The sequence below is a fragment of the Chiloscyllium plagiosum genome, chromosome 3, assembly GCF_004010195.1.
Source record: "Chiloscyllium plagiosum isolate BGI_BamShark_2017 chromosome 3, ASM401019v2, whole genome shotgun sequence".
NCBI lineage: Eukaryota > Metazoa > Chordata > Chondrichthyes > Orectolobiformes > Hemiscylliidae > Chiloscyllium > Chiloscyllium plagiosum.
Genome location: NC_057712.1, coordinates 31,492,085 through 31,507,964, shown reverse-complemented (window position 1 = coordinate 31,507,964; position 15,880 = coordinate 31,492,085). Strand labels below are relative to the sequence as shown.

The window sequence follows — 15,880 nt, the reverse complement described above, 5'->3', positions numbered from 1 at the left end:
TCTGTTCAATAGCCAAGTTATCTATATTAGTAAACGAACTGCAGAGACTATTATATTTTACCAGGCTAAGGAATGGGTAGAGAAAACATTGCATCTCAGCCCTCTATTTGACATTCACTACAACATGACTTTCACTATTGTTGAATTTGTTGAATCATGCTGGCTATCCTGGTACTTTGGGTTCACAACAAAGGTAGATGAATGGGAAATGTATCCGTATTTAAGAACTCTGCTATGCATAGGTTGAGGTGGACTGACTTGAGATTAAAGTCTCTGCTTTCCCCTTTTACCCCGCACTGTGCCCTTCATCACTGTACCGTCCCCTAACCTAGACTGTGACAAGCAATAAAATACATATTTCATCAGCAGTTTGCATATGTAAGGTTTATCTGTTCTGAGCACCTTAAATGATCACTTCCTTTACAATTTGTGAAGAAACAGGCAATGCAAAGTTACAGATCTGGCCAAAATTATAGAGTCTACAAGGGACACCTTACTGCAAATGGGCAAGGTGCTGGTGAAACCACATCTGGTGTACTATGGGCAGCTTTGGTTTCCTCACTTAAAAACAAGACACAACTTCATCCGAGGCACTCAGAGGAGGTTCCTTAGGATGATCCCTCCTAATATGGAGGGATTGTCTCACGAGCAAACTTTAAATAGGTTGGAACTCTACTTCCTGGAATTTGAACAAATGAGAGATGGTCTCATTGAAACATATAGGATTTTTAAGCATTTACCCTGAGTGGATGTTCCCCTTCAAGGAAGAGTCTAGGACCACAGGACATGGTCTCAGAATGAAAGGGCACAAATTTAAGACTGAAATAAAGAAGAATTTCTTCTTTGTTTGAAACTCTTTGCCACAGAGAACTATGGGGACAGAGTCCTTGTGGATATTTAAGGCTGAGATAGATTCTTGATCAGTCGGAGAAATAAAAATTACAGGGTAAAAGCAGGAAAGTGGATATGAGGAACGTCGGATCAACCATGATCCTATTAAATGGGGAGCAGCCTCCAGGGGCCGAATGGCTTACAACTGTTCCTATTGTTTATGATCTTATTTGTCAGAAAGAAGATGGTGACATCCACAAAACTGTTGGGCATTGATTGGGATGTCAAGTTGAGGTTATGCAGGATGTTGGTGAGGCTACTTTTAGAGTACTATTCAGTTCTCGTCACCCTGCTATAGGAAGGATATTATTAATTGGAGAGGGTGCAGAAAAGATTTGCAAGGATGTTACCAGGATTGGAGGCTTTGAGTTATAAAGACAGGCTGGATGAGCTGGGACCTTTTCCATTTGAGTGCAAGAGGTTGAGGGGTGATCTTACACAGGCTTATAAAATCATGAGGGGCATAGATAAGGTGAGTTTTAAACTAGAGGGCATAATTTTATGGTTAGAGGAGGAAGATTTAATAGGGACCCCAGGGACAACTTTCTCATGGAGAGGTTGGTTCATATGTTGAATGAACTGCCAGAGTAAGTGGTAGATGTCCGTACAGTAACAACATTTAAGAGACATTTGGATAGGTATATGAATAGAAAGGGTTTGGAAGGATATGGGTCAAATACAGACAGATGGGACTAATTTAGTTTTGGAAACTTGGTCAGCACGGATGAGTTGGACCAAAGGGTCTGTTTCCATGCTGTATGATTCAATGATTCTATAACTAAGGTTCTCCTCATTTAGCTTATCTGACATAATGAAGGTGAACTCATTTTTATGAGGTAATTTGCTCACACAGACTTAAATGAACAACTGAGTAGATCTAAGTATCAGGAAAAGATTTTCACCAATGTTTCACAAAATGTTCCTGTGGCATTTGCACTATAGAAAGTATTAGTAAAACTCTAGCATTGTTTTTTCTTTTTGATTTATGAAAGGGTGTATGACATTGGGTATGAATTTCTTACCTGAGAAGCTCCCAAGTCTTGGCGCAGTTGCATCTCCACCATCATATATTTCTAAGGAATCCCAGTTATGCTCAGTGGCAAAGGTTATCACTTGAATCTATTCAACAAAATCGGGATTCAGTTACAGTAAAGTTCAGAGTTCTGCACTGCTTCATTAATTCATTACAGTTAAATTTGAATCACAAACTATAAAACTCTGAAATATTGCAAATCAAATTCTTACTTGATTTGTGACAATTTATAGAACTTGCTTATTTGTGAGCCTTAATGTTTGGTTACCAACTGACTAAATTTTTAGAGATGCATTTCTCTCCATGTTTAACCAACCTTCATTCACTGACACGGGTCAGTGTTGCCACATATATTTGATGAATAACGAAAACAATTGCTCAACAATGACACTCTCCCCATAATAATTTTACAAAGTTTGCTTCTATATGATTTGGATTTGACTTGCAATTAGCAGTTCTAATTCAAAAACAAATCGAGATATAAAGAGAACAAGAACAAAGAAATGGTATCTACCAGGTTTTCTGAATGTATTGTCAACTGCTGGTGGGCCATGCGAACTTAAGGTAAATGATGTTCGTTCGGCGTGCAAATGACTTGCCTGTATGCCTGCTCCCTCAGTTACTGTGATTTTCCATACGCAATTCAAGCTGTTGCCATACGGCTCTGGGTAACCCGGCGAGAGGATGGTGCCTCTACGTTCTGTCAGATTTCCGTGACAAGGTACTGAAAGAGAAAAGGATCTGTGAAGAAGCTGCTGATCAATTGATGTTTTGCTGGTTTTAACCAGCTTGAAAAGGTAGGCAGAGACTTTCCACTTCCAGAATCATAGTGGAGAAAGACATCCACTGACTCATGTGGCCATCAAACCAAGCACCTAAAGTGCAGGGTCTATAAATAAGGCAATGGAAGGCATTCACACCAATAATACTTTTGACCTGTCTGCAAAAGGGGATTTTAAACAAACACTCCAATTTTCCTTGGGAAGAATTTTGGCTGAAGATTATCTTTTTCCGATGTCCTGTTGTTGATGCATCCCAGGTTATTCATACTTCTTGTATCACTTTTTCATTTGAATATGGCACAGTTTGGCCCAAAGTACAGAGACTTCATTTCAGAGGCATCACCCTTCCAATACAGATCATGCTCAGGTTCAGTTTAGTCTGATGGATTACACATGTATCCTATTCACTAACTGTAGCTCGAGAAGATAGAGGAGAATTGCTTTTCATCACTTTTTAAATGAGAAGCCACAAATGTACAGAAATAGAAAAGGAAGAGGCGAGATAAAATTTAGCCATCCAACTGGGCAAAATTGAAACGGTCTCTAACCAGTCACAAGTTGAAGAGTACAATGATTGTCCAGCTACAGTAATTCAACAAAACTCAAATTGATTTTAATCCGACTGAGTTCAGACTCACTGCATCTCACAAAATGGCTCTGTAGCACAGGAGCCATTTTATTATGTATAGGACATGTATGTCTGTTCCTGTCCTTGTCTTTTTTTCAACATATGTTTTAAAACTGCAACTCCTTGGAGGGGGAAAACAAATATTGCCAGGGCATTAGGAATAGACAATTAACACTGGCCTTGTCAATTCTGGAGTGAATGAATCAAAAACAAAAATCACTGCTAAGGTGATACTGGAAAACTAGAAACAATCAGCCAACAAAAATCAAACCATTTACAGACACATATCTTGCATCTCTCTTTTCCAGGTATTGACTGAGTTCATTTATATTTGCAGATTTTTCAATTTTGATTCAAGTTTTCAGCTCTGACTGTTTTTCACTTCTTTATCCCTGGGTTTGTCTGAATGTTATTTATGTATGTATTTTATTTAAAGCACAAAGCATCCAAAGCTTTATCTTCCAATACTATTCAACATGATAATTGTTCCTATATTCTGCAATTCAACTCCCAACAAGTATTCAAGTATATATTCAATTATGGCCTGGAATGGAGAAAGGAACTGGCTGATCTTGGCTGATGAGAACAAAGGCCTACGGTCTTCTTAGCCTAAAGCTACACCACTATTCAATTAATATTTATTACCTGATAAATTGGAGAGAAATAATAAAGAAGCAACATTAAGCATATGGCATTTTGTGCAATGATCTGGGCCCCATACACTCATATAGAGGTACAAAATTAAAAGGAGATGGTTTCGCATAGAAAGTGATAAATTTAAATACTGTTGAGAGTGCTTTGGTTTTAGCCTGATTATCTAGTTTCTCTAGTCAATAGTACTTGCAATTATTTTTAAATGCATTAGCTCTCTGTGGCTTAGTTAGCTGGTTTCTTTGTGCTTCTTCTCAGTGATTGTTTCTGTGTAAATCAGGCCAGCCTTTCTTATTTTGAATGGGAGAGAGTCCAATGAAGACATAGTATCCCTTTCAGATACCTCTAAAAAGTTCTCAGAACTTCTCTTGAAATATTTGTTGTGGCGTATCATTCAAAAGATTACACTGGGCAGGAATGTTTTGCATTTATTCATTCCTTTCTCAACCAATAATCATTTTCGATGGGTGCGATTTGTGGAAGATCTCTCTCTACAACATTCACCATCACCCCTGGAGTGATTTATTTACTTGCTTGCCTCCACCTCGAGGTTGTTTCACATTATTAAACAGTTTGCCTTGTCTTGGTCAAAGTTCCAAGCAGTTGAATGTTTGTTTGTTTTAAAACACATCTTAAATCAGAAAGGCATGTAGATTTGTGGCAATTGATTTTATTTCAAAACCAGGAAAAATGCATGTTACCATTAAATTATGAGATTAAATTTGTCCAGTTTCCTTCGGGGTTTTTTGTGATAAGATAAGTAAGTGAACAAAAATATGGCACCTGGAATTCAATTTGGGCAAAATGAAAGGCCAACCACTTTAGATCTGAGAAAGACAATTTGAAATAGTTTACACATGGTAAGATAAGAAATTGTACAGGAGCATGTAATTTCAATACCCTTAATTGTAAATCACTGAAAGAAACTGCAGTTACCAACTGCAAACAAAAACAGACAAGGAAATTTGGCCCTTTTCCCATCTGGACTGGAATACAATGTAAAGGAAATTATGCTTCAATTGTACAGGACCATGATCAGAAACTGTCTGGAGTACAGCATCTATTTTGGGCAGCTTAAGAAAAATAATTTTGGTTGTGGTTACAGCAGAAGCACTTGCATTGTACTGAACGTAAAGGGTTACAGTATCAGGACAAATTGCATTCTGTCATTTGTAAGCCATGATTGAATGGCGGAGTGGACTCGATGGGCCGAATGGCCTTACTTCCACTCCTTTGTCTTATGGTCTTATGGTATTTCCTTCAGTTTAAAAGATTTGTGATTGCTGTGTGATGTTCCCAATTTGCTCCATTATCAGCTCACTAATGTTATGCTCTCTGCTCAAGCTCAACAGACACAGTACTGGATGACTACATCAGTAATAGCAGTCATTTCTTGTATTCTACCTGAGTAAAATGCGCTCTCTTGTTGTCTAACATTTGCTCCTTATAGTTAAGATTACAGCGGTGCTGGAAATGCACAGCAGGTCAGGCAGCATCCGAGGAGCAGAAAAACTGACATTTTGGACAGGAGCCCGAGTTCCTGATGAAGGGCTCCTGCCCGAAACGTTGATTTTCCTGCTCCTCGGACGCTGCCTGACCTGCTATGCATTTTCTGAACCACTCTAATCTTGACTCTAATCTCCATCATCTGCAGTCCTCACTTTTGCCTATCTGCTCCTTATAGACACATTCTTTATTTCAGTATGTGCAGCTGGATAGAGTGGAATTCATAAAGCAAGTTACTGTTTTCTTTTCATACAATTATGTCACATGTTGTGCAGCAGAAACACTGGGCCATAGCCTACACCAAAATAAGAGTAAAATTAATGCCATTCACCATTATTTAAGCAAAAGTTGAAGGGTGACTTCAGGCTGTTAAGCACCCAGAAATAATGCTGTCCAACCTGTGTTGAGCCATTATTAACCTCACAAAGTGTGTTTTTTTTTCCTGTCAGCCTCAAACATTGACATGCATAGAATGTTGTAAATTTGCTGAACTGATGAGGTACATATACAAGCTAAACCCACATCAGAGGCTGCGGGATAGCAATTATACTTGCAAGAATCCTTTTAATAATTGTGATAATCCATTACTTTCAAGCAATCTTGCTGATACTGAAAATTAAACAATACAAGTGTCATTCTTTCATGTTTCAACTTTTCAGGGAGATTTTAAAAATATCAAACTTGAACTTGAATTATTTTGCTTATTTTTCCTTCCTATTCTTTTCTCGCTCTCTTTCTTGAAATAATGTGTATCTTTCTTTTATTTCTCTTTCTGCACCAGATTGGACATTGTAATCAACCTTTTTAATTTACTCCCCATCTCAGTTGTTTTGCTGTTAATTTCCTAATCCTTAGACTTCATTGGCTACCTTTTATTGCCCTCTTCACCCAAGATACAAATATCAAGTTTTTCTTGCTGTTCCATGACCAGCTTGCACTTTGAGCATCTAAGGAGACAAAATGTTTAGGAGTTCGAGGGTGCAGAAATTGGTTTAGAAAATGGCATATAAAATGCTATGCTGCGGTTAAATACAATCTCTTATCTTAGTTTTTATACAACTGCATTCAAAATATTAAGCATTAAGCAAAATGAATTTGTGACTTAATACTGAAATTGCCCCATTAAGTTTCTTGCCGCAATATTATGTATTACAGGATATTACAGCATTTTAACCATAGAATCTAGAATCTTCTCTATATTAAAAAAGGCATATAATCTACTGGCATTGCGCGTGGGCAATTGGGAACAAGTGCAGTCTGTACTTGAAGAAAAGGTAATGGCTGGGAAATAATTGGATTAGAATGTGCAGACGTAATTAATTCACCATACTTCCCATTTTTGCTACGAGTCAAGTTTAAAAGTAGATTAGGATTTGGAAGGCAAAGACATGCAGCTGGAGAATAGATGTTCGTGGGCATAATAGCATGAAGAGCTTTCCTGAGGGTCCTGCTAGCTCCAGCAGTTGTGTGCTTTCATTATGACGTTAATAAGAGATGAATGTCACCGAGGCATAGAGCAATAAAAAATCATTCTTGTCAAAAACCAAAACAATCAATACTTTTTGTAATGTCCAATCTCTGGAAATGACAGCTTGAGCAACCTAACACTCAAAATGATAATGCAACTTTCAAAGAGGACTGGATAGATGTCTTAATAACCCGCTACATCTCGTGCTGATTTCAACTTCAGTGACTTTGGAGCAGCTGGGAACGCAATGTCTCTTTATTAGCTTTCTAGCTCGGCCTTTTGTGCACAACTTGTCCATTTTCCACTGTTTAAAAAAAAAACCTGGATATTAGTTACACAAAACGACAGTTAGTTACACTCTTGGTGTAAACTTTGTTCAATGCCCACATGATGGACTCTCACCAAGAAGGCTACGGGTTCAAGCATTTCTCCAGAGGATTAAAAATACACTTGAATCTGACATTTCATCAATGCAGGGCCGAGGAAATGTATGTTGACAAAAATGACAAAAAATTAAATTGAGATCCTTCCACCCTCTTCAATCAATGCAAAGGATTGCACAACACAACTACTTTTTGTCATTTATATAAATGATTTGGATGTGAGCATAAGAGGCATAGTTAATTAGTTTGCAGATGACACCAAAATTGAAGGTGTAGTGGACAGCGAAGAAGGTCACCTCAGATTACAACGGGATCTTGATCGGATGAGCCAATGGGCTGAGGAGTGGCAGATGGAGTTTAATTTAGATAAATGTGAGGTGCTGCATTTTGGGAAAGCAAATCAGAGCAGGACTTATACACTTCATGGTAAGGTCCTGGAGGTATTGCAGAAAGAGAGACCTTGGAGTGCAGGTTCATAGCTCTTTGAAAGTAGAGTCACAGGTAGATAGGATGGTGAAGAAGGCATTTGTTGTGTTTTTGTTTATTGGTCAGAGTATTGAGGACAGGAGTTGGGAGGCCATGTTGCGGCTGTACAGGACATTGGTTAGGCCATTTTGGAATACTGCATGCAATTCTGGTCTCCTTCCTGTTGAAACAATGTTGCGAAACGTGAAAGGGTTCAGAACAGATTCACAAAGATATTGCCAGGGTTGGAGGATTTGAGCTATAGGGAGAGGCTGAATAGGCTGGGGCTGTTTTCCCTGGAGGCTGAGGGGTGACTTTTTAGAGGTTTATAAAATCATGAGGGGCATGGATAGGATAAATAGACAAGGTATTTTCCCCGGGGTGGGGGAGTCAAGACTAGAGGGCATAGGTTTAGGGTGAGAGGGGAAAGATATAAAAGAGACCGAAGGGGCAACTTTTTCATGCAAAGGGTGGTACTTGTGTGGACTGGGCTGCTAGAGGAATTGGTGGAGGCTAGTACAATTGCAACATTTGAAAGGCATTTGGATGGGAATATGAATAGGAAGCATTTGCAGGGAAATGGGCTGGGTGCTGGCAGGTGGCACTAGTTTGAATTGGGATATCTGGTTGGCATGGACGAGTTGGAGCGAAGGGTCTGTAGTTGTGCTGTACGTCTCTATGACTATGACACTATAACACTATTCAAGGAAGTCACCTCAACCATCTTCAACATCATAGATTATTTAGCCATTCATCTCTCTGCTAATTCAAGAATATGTCTTAAATTAGTTGATCCTTTTCCTCACATTACAACAGTGATTTCATGAAAAAAAAACCTAGGTCCATTGTAAGTAAGGTATATGAAAACTATTTCTTTCTTTCTTACGAGAGAAACAAGATGATACAGAAGGCCAAGAGAGGTCTCAGGACCTACCATGACAAAGAACTGTGAGAACAGTGGGAATGAGGTCAAGGCGCTCCGACAGAAAAAAGTCAGAAAAACCAAGAATGGAAGGCCTATGGACATCAAAGTAAACTTACATGGTGAGCAACAGAATTGAAAATAATGACAAAGGAGGCATGCTCATGATAAACACAAATAAATGAGCAGAAGGATAAGGAAGTATAGGTCTGAGAAGAATACGGCCATATCGCAAAACAAATGTGAGGAAATGGAGAGAGTAAGGAAGATCAAAGAAAAATAAAGGAAAGAGGTAAAATGCATCACAGAATCTCGTGACATAGAAGAGGGCATTCAGTCTGTCCTACCGATGTCATCTCTTTGAAAGTCTTGTCTGTGGGATTGTGCTCCCACATTTTCCCTGAACCTCAATTGCACAATGGCCTCTACATACAACAGGATGAATCTTACAATTTTTGCTTGCAATGAAATTTCTGGAGGTTTTTTTGCCAGGAGGAGTTAAGAGTTTTATCGCTGTACCTTATAAATGTGCCACATTAAATACCTATCCTGCCCTAATCACCTCCTTTGCATTCAAGTTCTACATTACCTTACCACACATTACTCCTGGAACAACTCACCATTCAGCAGGTAGCCAGCTAAAGACCAGCATCCATTGCATCAGCGCGATCTTTATAAAGCTGCTGTGCACTTGGACAATCACTGGCATTCTGGAATTGCCCTACTCTTTGAAGGACAGCAGTGGAACATGGCAGAGAAGGGGAAGATAGCACCGTGATTCTCTAACAAGGACTTGGAAGTCCAAGTGGATGGGGTCTTGCAAAGGAGAGGAGTCAGCTTCCCAGAGGAGGTTACCACCTGGGTCAGTGTCATCTCCAGGGTTTGGGAAAACAGCTAGCTCTACCCCAAGAAAGTCAATGACCTTTCTGCTTCACCAGGATAAGTCTCATACTTGACTCTCTTGCCTCACACTCAGTCTACCTCAGCTACTGTCCCCATCTCTGACCATCTCTGCTGTTCTCACGAACACATGCAACTTCTTCCTGCACTGTTTATCTGTCATAATCCCTTCCACCAGCCTCACCCCTACACTAATCTTGTATAGGAGGAAGTGAGGACTGCAGATGCTGGAGATCAGAGCTTAAAAATGTGTTGCAGGAAAAGCGCAGCAGGTCAGGCAGCATCAAAGGAACAGGAGAATCGACGTTTCGGACATAACGAAACGTAGATATTTCTCTCTGTAGATATTTCTCTCTGTTCAATCTGGTTCTTTGCTGTTGGGGAACACCTCTCGATATTTCTCTCTGTTCAATATGATTGTTTTTGCATCATGAGCCTTAGCTAATGTTATCACTGTCACTTTAATCTTGTGTGCTTCTCATGCTGAACAACTCAGCAATGTAGTACTTTATCAAATACATTTTTTAAAAAATCTACAGCATTATCTTCATCAACCCTCCTTGTTATTTCATCAAAAAAACTCACTCAGGCTTGTCAGATGAGGGTTGCCTTTAACAAACATATGCTGGACATCCCACCGTAACCAATAATTATTAAAGTAGCATTCATTTTGTCCTAAGGACTGGTCTCTATTAGTTTCCCCATTACAGATATTCAACTGGTAACTGGACAGGTTCATGTCTTTTTTCTTAACTGATTAGCTTTATAGTCTCATAGACTTTTGGCAGCTTTCTATTTCTAAGAAGGATCAACAGATTTCTGTTAGGGTATCTGTTCTCTCTACCCAAGCTTCCATTAGCAAGTTAAGGTGTGCCCCCTCTGGAACAAGTACCATATTAACTTTGAGTGATGCAAAGCTGTTGATCATTTACTATTTTCAAACCATTCAATGTCACAGAACTCCTGCCTTCTTTCTGCAATTCTGAGCCTGCTTCCATCACACACGTCTTTTGCTTCTTTTACGCATTACTTTTGAATAATTTCTACTCCCTCGAACCTCTACTGTAATATTAGTTTCATCCTTTTTTAAATGAAACCTGATGCAATGTTTTTGGTTAATATCACAGTCATGTTGTCTACATGCAAGAGAAAATTTCCTTCTTTGTCCATCACCAGCCCTAGCACTACAATGATAATCCTCTGCTGCTTGTAAATTTATAAGACATTTTATTTAAGGTTTTCAACTATGTTTTGGACTTAACATTTGTCAAAAACCACATTTTCGGTTTTATTTCATGATTTTTGGAAACCTACTTTTCTCCTTATATTTAGTTTTTGGCTCCAACTTGAAAGCTTGTCTTTGCTCATTTTCTGTTGTCCTCACCGACCTCGCTTTCCTGTCGATTTCTACAATCCAAATCATTGATATTGCTTTGCTTCTCATTTGCTATTTCATTATTGACCACATTAACTCCTTTCCACTATAGCCATAAAACTAATTATGTTTATCACTATATTCATGTTCTTTCACTGAAATAACGCTCTATCTGACATATTTTGTTGGGTTCGAAATGTACTGATTAAAAAAGGTCTCATGTAAACATTTTAGGAATGCTTTACTTTTTAACAAGTTGGTGAAAAGTCAAATTTTCTATCACTGCTCCACTTATCTTTGCCTCTTTAAACTGGTTTTTGGACTAAATTTTCCCTCACCTCTTCCAAATTTTACTTCTTGCTCACTGTATATCTTTCTCTTTTCTCCGACTGCCGACCAATGAATGAAGATGATTCCTTCAATAACTGTATTGTACCCTGAAATTCCCAGGAGTGCAACAGGGTGTGAGTCAGAGACAACTTCTTTCTGAGATTCTGCCCTTTTCACAGACCAATGTAAAATTATTTGTAAGTTAAAAAGTCTATTGCTGAGTGAATCTATTTTAAATAAATACATTTCATGATGTTAAAGGATGAAAACTATCTGGAATTTCCAACTGAGGCATTTCCATAAACCGAACCCTTCAGTAAATGGTCTAAAAGCTAAAGCAGACTGCGTGCAGTGGAGCAGCACACAATATGAAGCTGGAAACCGCAAATGTGGTCAATAGATTTACACAGATCACCACCCTGCTGAAAAATACTCATAAGTCTTAACACACTTGTGAACTTCCAGAATCATTAAACAGGACAATTCCATCTGCACTTACCTACACAGCTTGGTATTGTATCATTCCACTGTGCCAACCCATTAGGCACAGCCTGACATCGAATAGCCTTTGAGCCTTGGAGGTGATATCCAGCATTGCATTCAAAACGAACAATAGAACCTGCAGAAAACTCTGAACCTATTCTTCGGCCATATCTGGGCTCAGGAACAGAGCTGCACTGGGTGGCACTAGTACGAGGAACAGCTGGAAATAAAAATAAGAATTGGAGTTAACTTTTCAGTAATGAATAGGATCCAGCAGGGGAGCAATATTTTATGCACTAGATTTTTCTACCAAGACACTACATCTGATGTACAAATTGAATACATCAACCATTATGCCGCAAAGCTGAAAAATGCCATAAACTCAAGAATTGTAACTTTCTTCTCTTGGGTATTTCAGATTTATCCCTAAATGACTTATAGGGTTTCATTCCCCATGAAGCAAACTTGAACTTATTTTCTCAAATTGACATTTTGTAAGTGAGAAATGTGAAATAGTATCAACGAAACAATTTTTGCACCACATCAAAAGAGTCATTTATAAAGCAGGCAGAAGTGCATAATTACTGTTCTATTGTTTTTCTCTGTTGAGCATTCTTTAGCACTCCTTGCTACTCGAGATCCATTCATGATCAACTATAAGATAGCAGTAATGATTTAATGAACAAGTATCTAGTGTCATATCAGGTCCCAAATAGTCCTGGGAAATACTTGGTTCCAGCAGCAGGAGTCCTTTCAAATTATGTCATTCATTAACTGATTTTGCCTTCCAAGAGGCAAAAGGTATTTATGTGTGCACATGTATGCATTTTACTTTCCTGCAGTAATAAGTCATGTCTGTTTCCAAGACAGCAGTCCCTGACGGCTTCTATAATTTACTATCTGATACACCAACATTCACAAACTATTAATTGACAACTCCGCACATTTCCAAGCTGACATGCTATATTCCTAATTTGCTATAATTTCTTCCTAGTCTTTCAAGTAAAGTCTTCAGAAGGGTATTGGCAACAATTAGAACTCAAGTGGAATATGTCCATTGACATCCTTATATTTGATGTTACTTTCCCCAATGGCCTCCTGTACGAGCACTCCCTATGCCACATAAACATATAGACACCGAATCCATTCACAGTCTTTGGGTAACTCTGCTCCCTGATTTTAATTGGGGAGACATTGTGTGCTATAATTGTCTTTGGTGTCCTGAACTTAAAAGACAAATTTAAGCCAGGGTACTCCTTTACAACCAATACTTTATTTCGAGATGTTGGCAGAGTAGTGGGGCTGAGCCCAGGGCTCATCAGCTCCCATTGTTTTTCTTTCATTCTCTTTATTTCCTTCTTTTAACTTTTGCTGGTTTTCGTTTTTTTCCTTTATCTTTTCTTTTTTCTCTGGTTTTTTTCTCTTTTAAGCATGGAAAGTGGCAGGCAGGAGGACACCTCTAGTGGCAGCAATGTCAGGACGAGCCAGACACAGTTCCATCCTTGGCAAGGTCTCCTCGTAAGTGAGGAACACGTTCCAGGCTGATTCGTCCATCCCAGACCCACAGGCTAGGCTGAGGATGCAGGTCCACAGCTAGGCTTCAGTGCAAAAGAGAGAAGAAAGGCAATTTCGGACAGGCACGGTGGTCTCCTGGTCTGGAGGTAATGTGCTGACATGGAGGTCTCACCCCTATGTGGATGTCTTCTTTGTCTTCGGTGTCCACATGTATTCCAGGAGCCCGCCAGAAGTTCTCATCCAGGAGTGGTGGTGTCAGTCCAGCATGGCGGTCTTCTTCAGTAGAGTATTCAGCAGATCAGAAGGGTGGCCTTGTCATGGCTGCATCTTCAGAGTATTCAATCGTTCTTAAATCAGCTCTCCCCAAGCCCAGGAGCCATTAACTCAGCAATGATGAACTTTGTCTTAGTTTTGGTTCTTTTTATTATTATTATGCATGGGCGGCACGGTGTCACAGTGGTGAGCACTGCTGCCTCACAGCGCCAGAGACCCGGGTTCAATTCCCGCCTCAGGCAACTGTCTGTGTGGAGTTTGCACATTCTTCCTGTGTCTGTGTGGGTTTCCTCCGGGTGCTCCAGTTTCCTCCCACAGTCCAAAAATGTGCAGGTTAGGTGAATTGGCCATGCGAAATTGCCTGTAGTGTTAGGTGAAGGGGTAAATGTAGGGTCTGGGGGGGGGGGTTGCTCTTTGGAGGGTCGGTGTGCACGTGTTGGGCCGAAGGGCCTGTTTCCACACTGTAAGTAATCTAATCTGTATGACTCTGACATTGATGTAGGTGCCATGTTCAACTTATTGAACTTTTCACTAATTTTTCATGTAAAAGTACATGTGACAATTACTTTCTATTCTATTCTAGTAGCAATATCAGGTCATTATTATTATTATTATTATTCATGTCAATGGATAAGTACATGATCAAACAAACTAAAATCACACATGATAAATGACTACGAGGATACAAATGACTTCAGCACACTGGCACTGTATTTCAGATATGGATTAACATCAGGAAATAATAAAGAAGAGTGCAAAGAAAGACTTTTACTCAGAGCTGATTCACCTTACTAATGGTAATTCTCTGGAAATGCAATGGAATCTTTAATTACCTGTGGTGGACAAATTGTGTTGCAAGTTTGGTGCAGTTATCAACAACAGAACAGAAGCAAGTCCTGACCTTCACAATGGATATATTTAACGTACAAACTAATCTCGTTTCTACATTCCAAGTCTTTTCTCAATATTATACAACTGAAGAACATAAAGGGAAAAGGAAAATTACAGGGCAATGGCAATACAAGAGGCAAATGGGACTAATTTAACAACTCTTTCAAAGAGCTTGCCAAGTCAGAATGGTCAAAAAAAAATGAATCTATGAATTTCCAGATAGATGAGTACTATCCATCCAGTATATATGTTCAAGCTCTTCTTTAATCTGTTAAATATTCATAGATGAATTTCTGCATTGTCAATCATGGGAAATAGTATCTTACAGCTGCACACGGCACTGAAAAATGTTCTACAGTCATTTTGAGACAAGAATTTTAATGGTAAATAGGATTACTATCATTGCTTTGAAGGCAACAGTGGTAACTAAATGAATCAAAAGGTTTGAGGTTTAAGTTCCACTTGAGCTTGTGATGAAAAATCAAGCCTCAGTATTGAAGGAGAATTGCACTGTTGGAGATGCAGTCTTTCAGATGAATATTCATGCAATGACACAATACAAATGATGATTCCACAAGAACAGGGAAGAAAGATGCAGAAGAGATCTCTTGGGTTCAAATCTGCTGTGCTTGATTGAGTCTGTTTACAATTGATGTTTACTGTGCTTGATTAGTTAAGTCTGACTGTGAACTCAGAGAAAACTAAACACACCATACATGTTGCTGGGGGAAAAAAAGTCAGCGTATAGCAGAATGTTTTTTAAAAGGCGCTTGTCAATAAAGTTTCTAGAACCATAAAATAATTAATGTGCCATCATTGCATAGCTCGGAGTTGTTACAGAAAAAAAAAGTCAACACAGAGCAGAGGAACTAGCGATGAGCTGGAGAGTAAGGGGCATGACTAACATGAGATTACGTGGCATAGTATTGCATTTTTGTTCAACTATTTATTTACCAATTGGAGTTAGTTCCAGTGGGCCACGTCAAGCATGTGTAATCTCACAGTCAGAGTTACAGGCAATGCTCACCAATACTCCCAGTGAGCACAGGATCACAGAATTATTCCTAACACAGACAGCGTAGATTGAATTTCAGTGCATAAATGATGAAGGTGCATGGAATAAATCTGAGGAGATGAGTGGTAAAGCACTGGGCATGGGATAAGAGAGAATGTTGGTTTAAAAAGCAAGGTAACAGACAATTTTGAAGGTGCCACTAAAAAGATAGAAACAGAGTTGAGAGTCTGGCAGTGAGATATGAAACATAATCTCATGAAACATTAATTAACACCCAGCTCCTTTTTGAGGACAATAGTTTTATTTAATAAAACTGACATTGCATCCATGGCCACTTATTGTACTTATGTCAGGAGATTATTAACATAG

At 39.0% G+C, this 15,880-nt stretch overlaps 1 protein-coding gene across 1 annotated transcript in view; it reads right to left on the bottom strand.

Annotated features, from left to right (window-relative positions):
• LOC122548600 (CUB and sushi domain-containing protein 1-like) overlaps positions 1-15,880 on the bottom strand; it is a 2,366,391-nt gene that overhangs the window by 316,638 nt on the left and 2,033,873 nt on the right. Inside the window, exons 35-37 of the mRNA XM_043687435.1 lie at positions 11,834-12,037; positions 2,524-2,648; positions 1,914-2,010 (exon numbers count right to left, since the gene is read on the bottom strand). Coding sequence (XP_043543370.1) covers positions 1,914-2,010; positions 2,524-2,648; positions 11,834-12,037 — 426 coding nt within the window. The remainder of the gene's footprint in view (positions 1-1,913; positions 2,011-2,523; positions 2,649-11,833; positions 12,038-15,880) is intronic.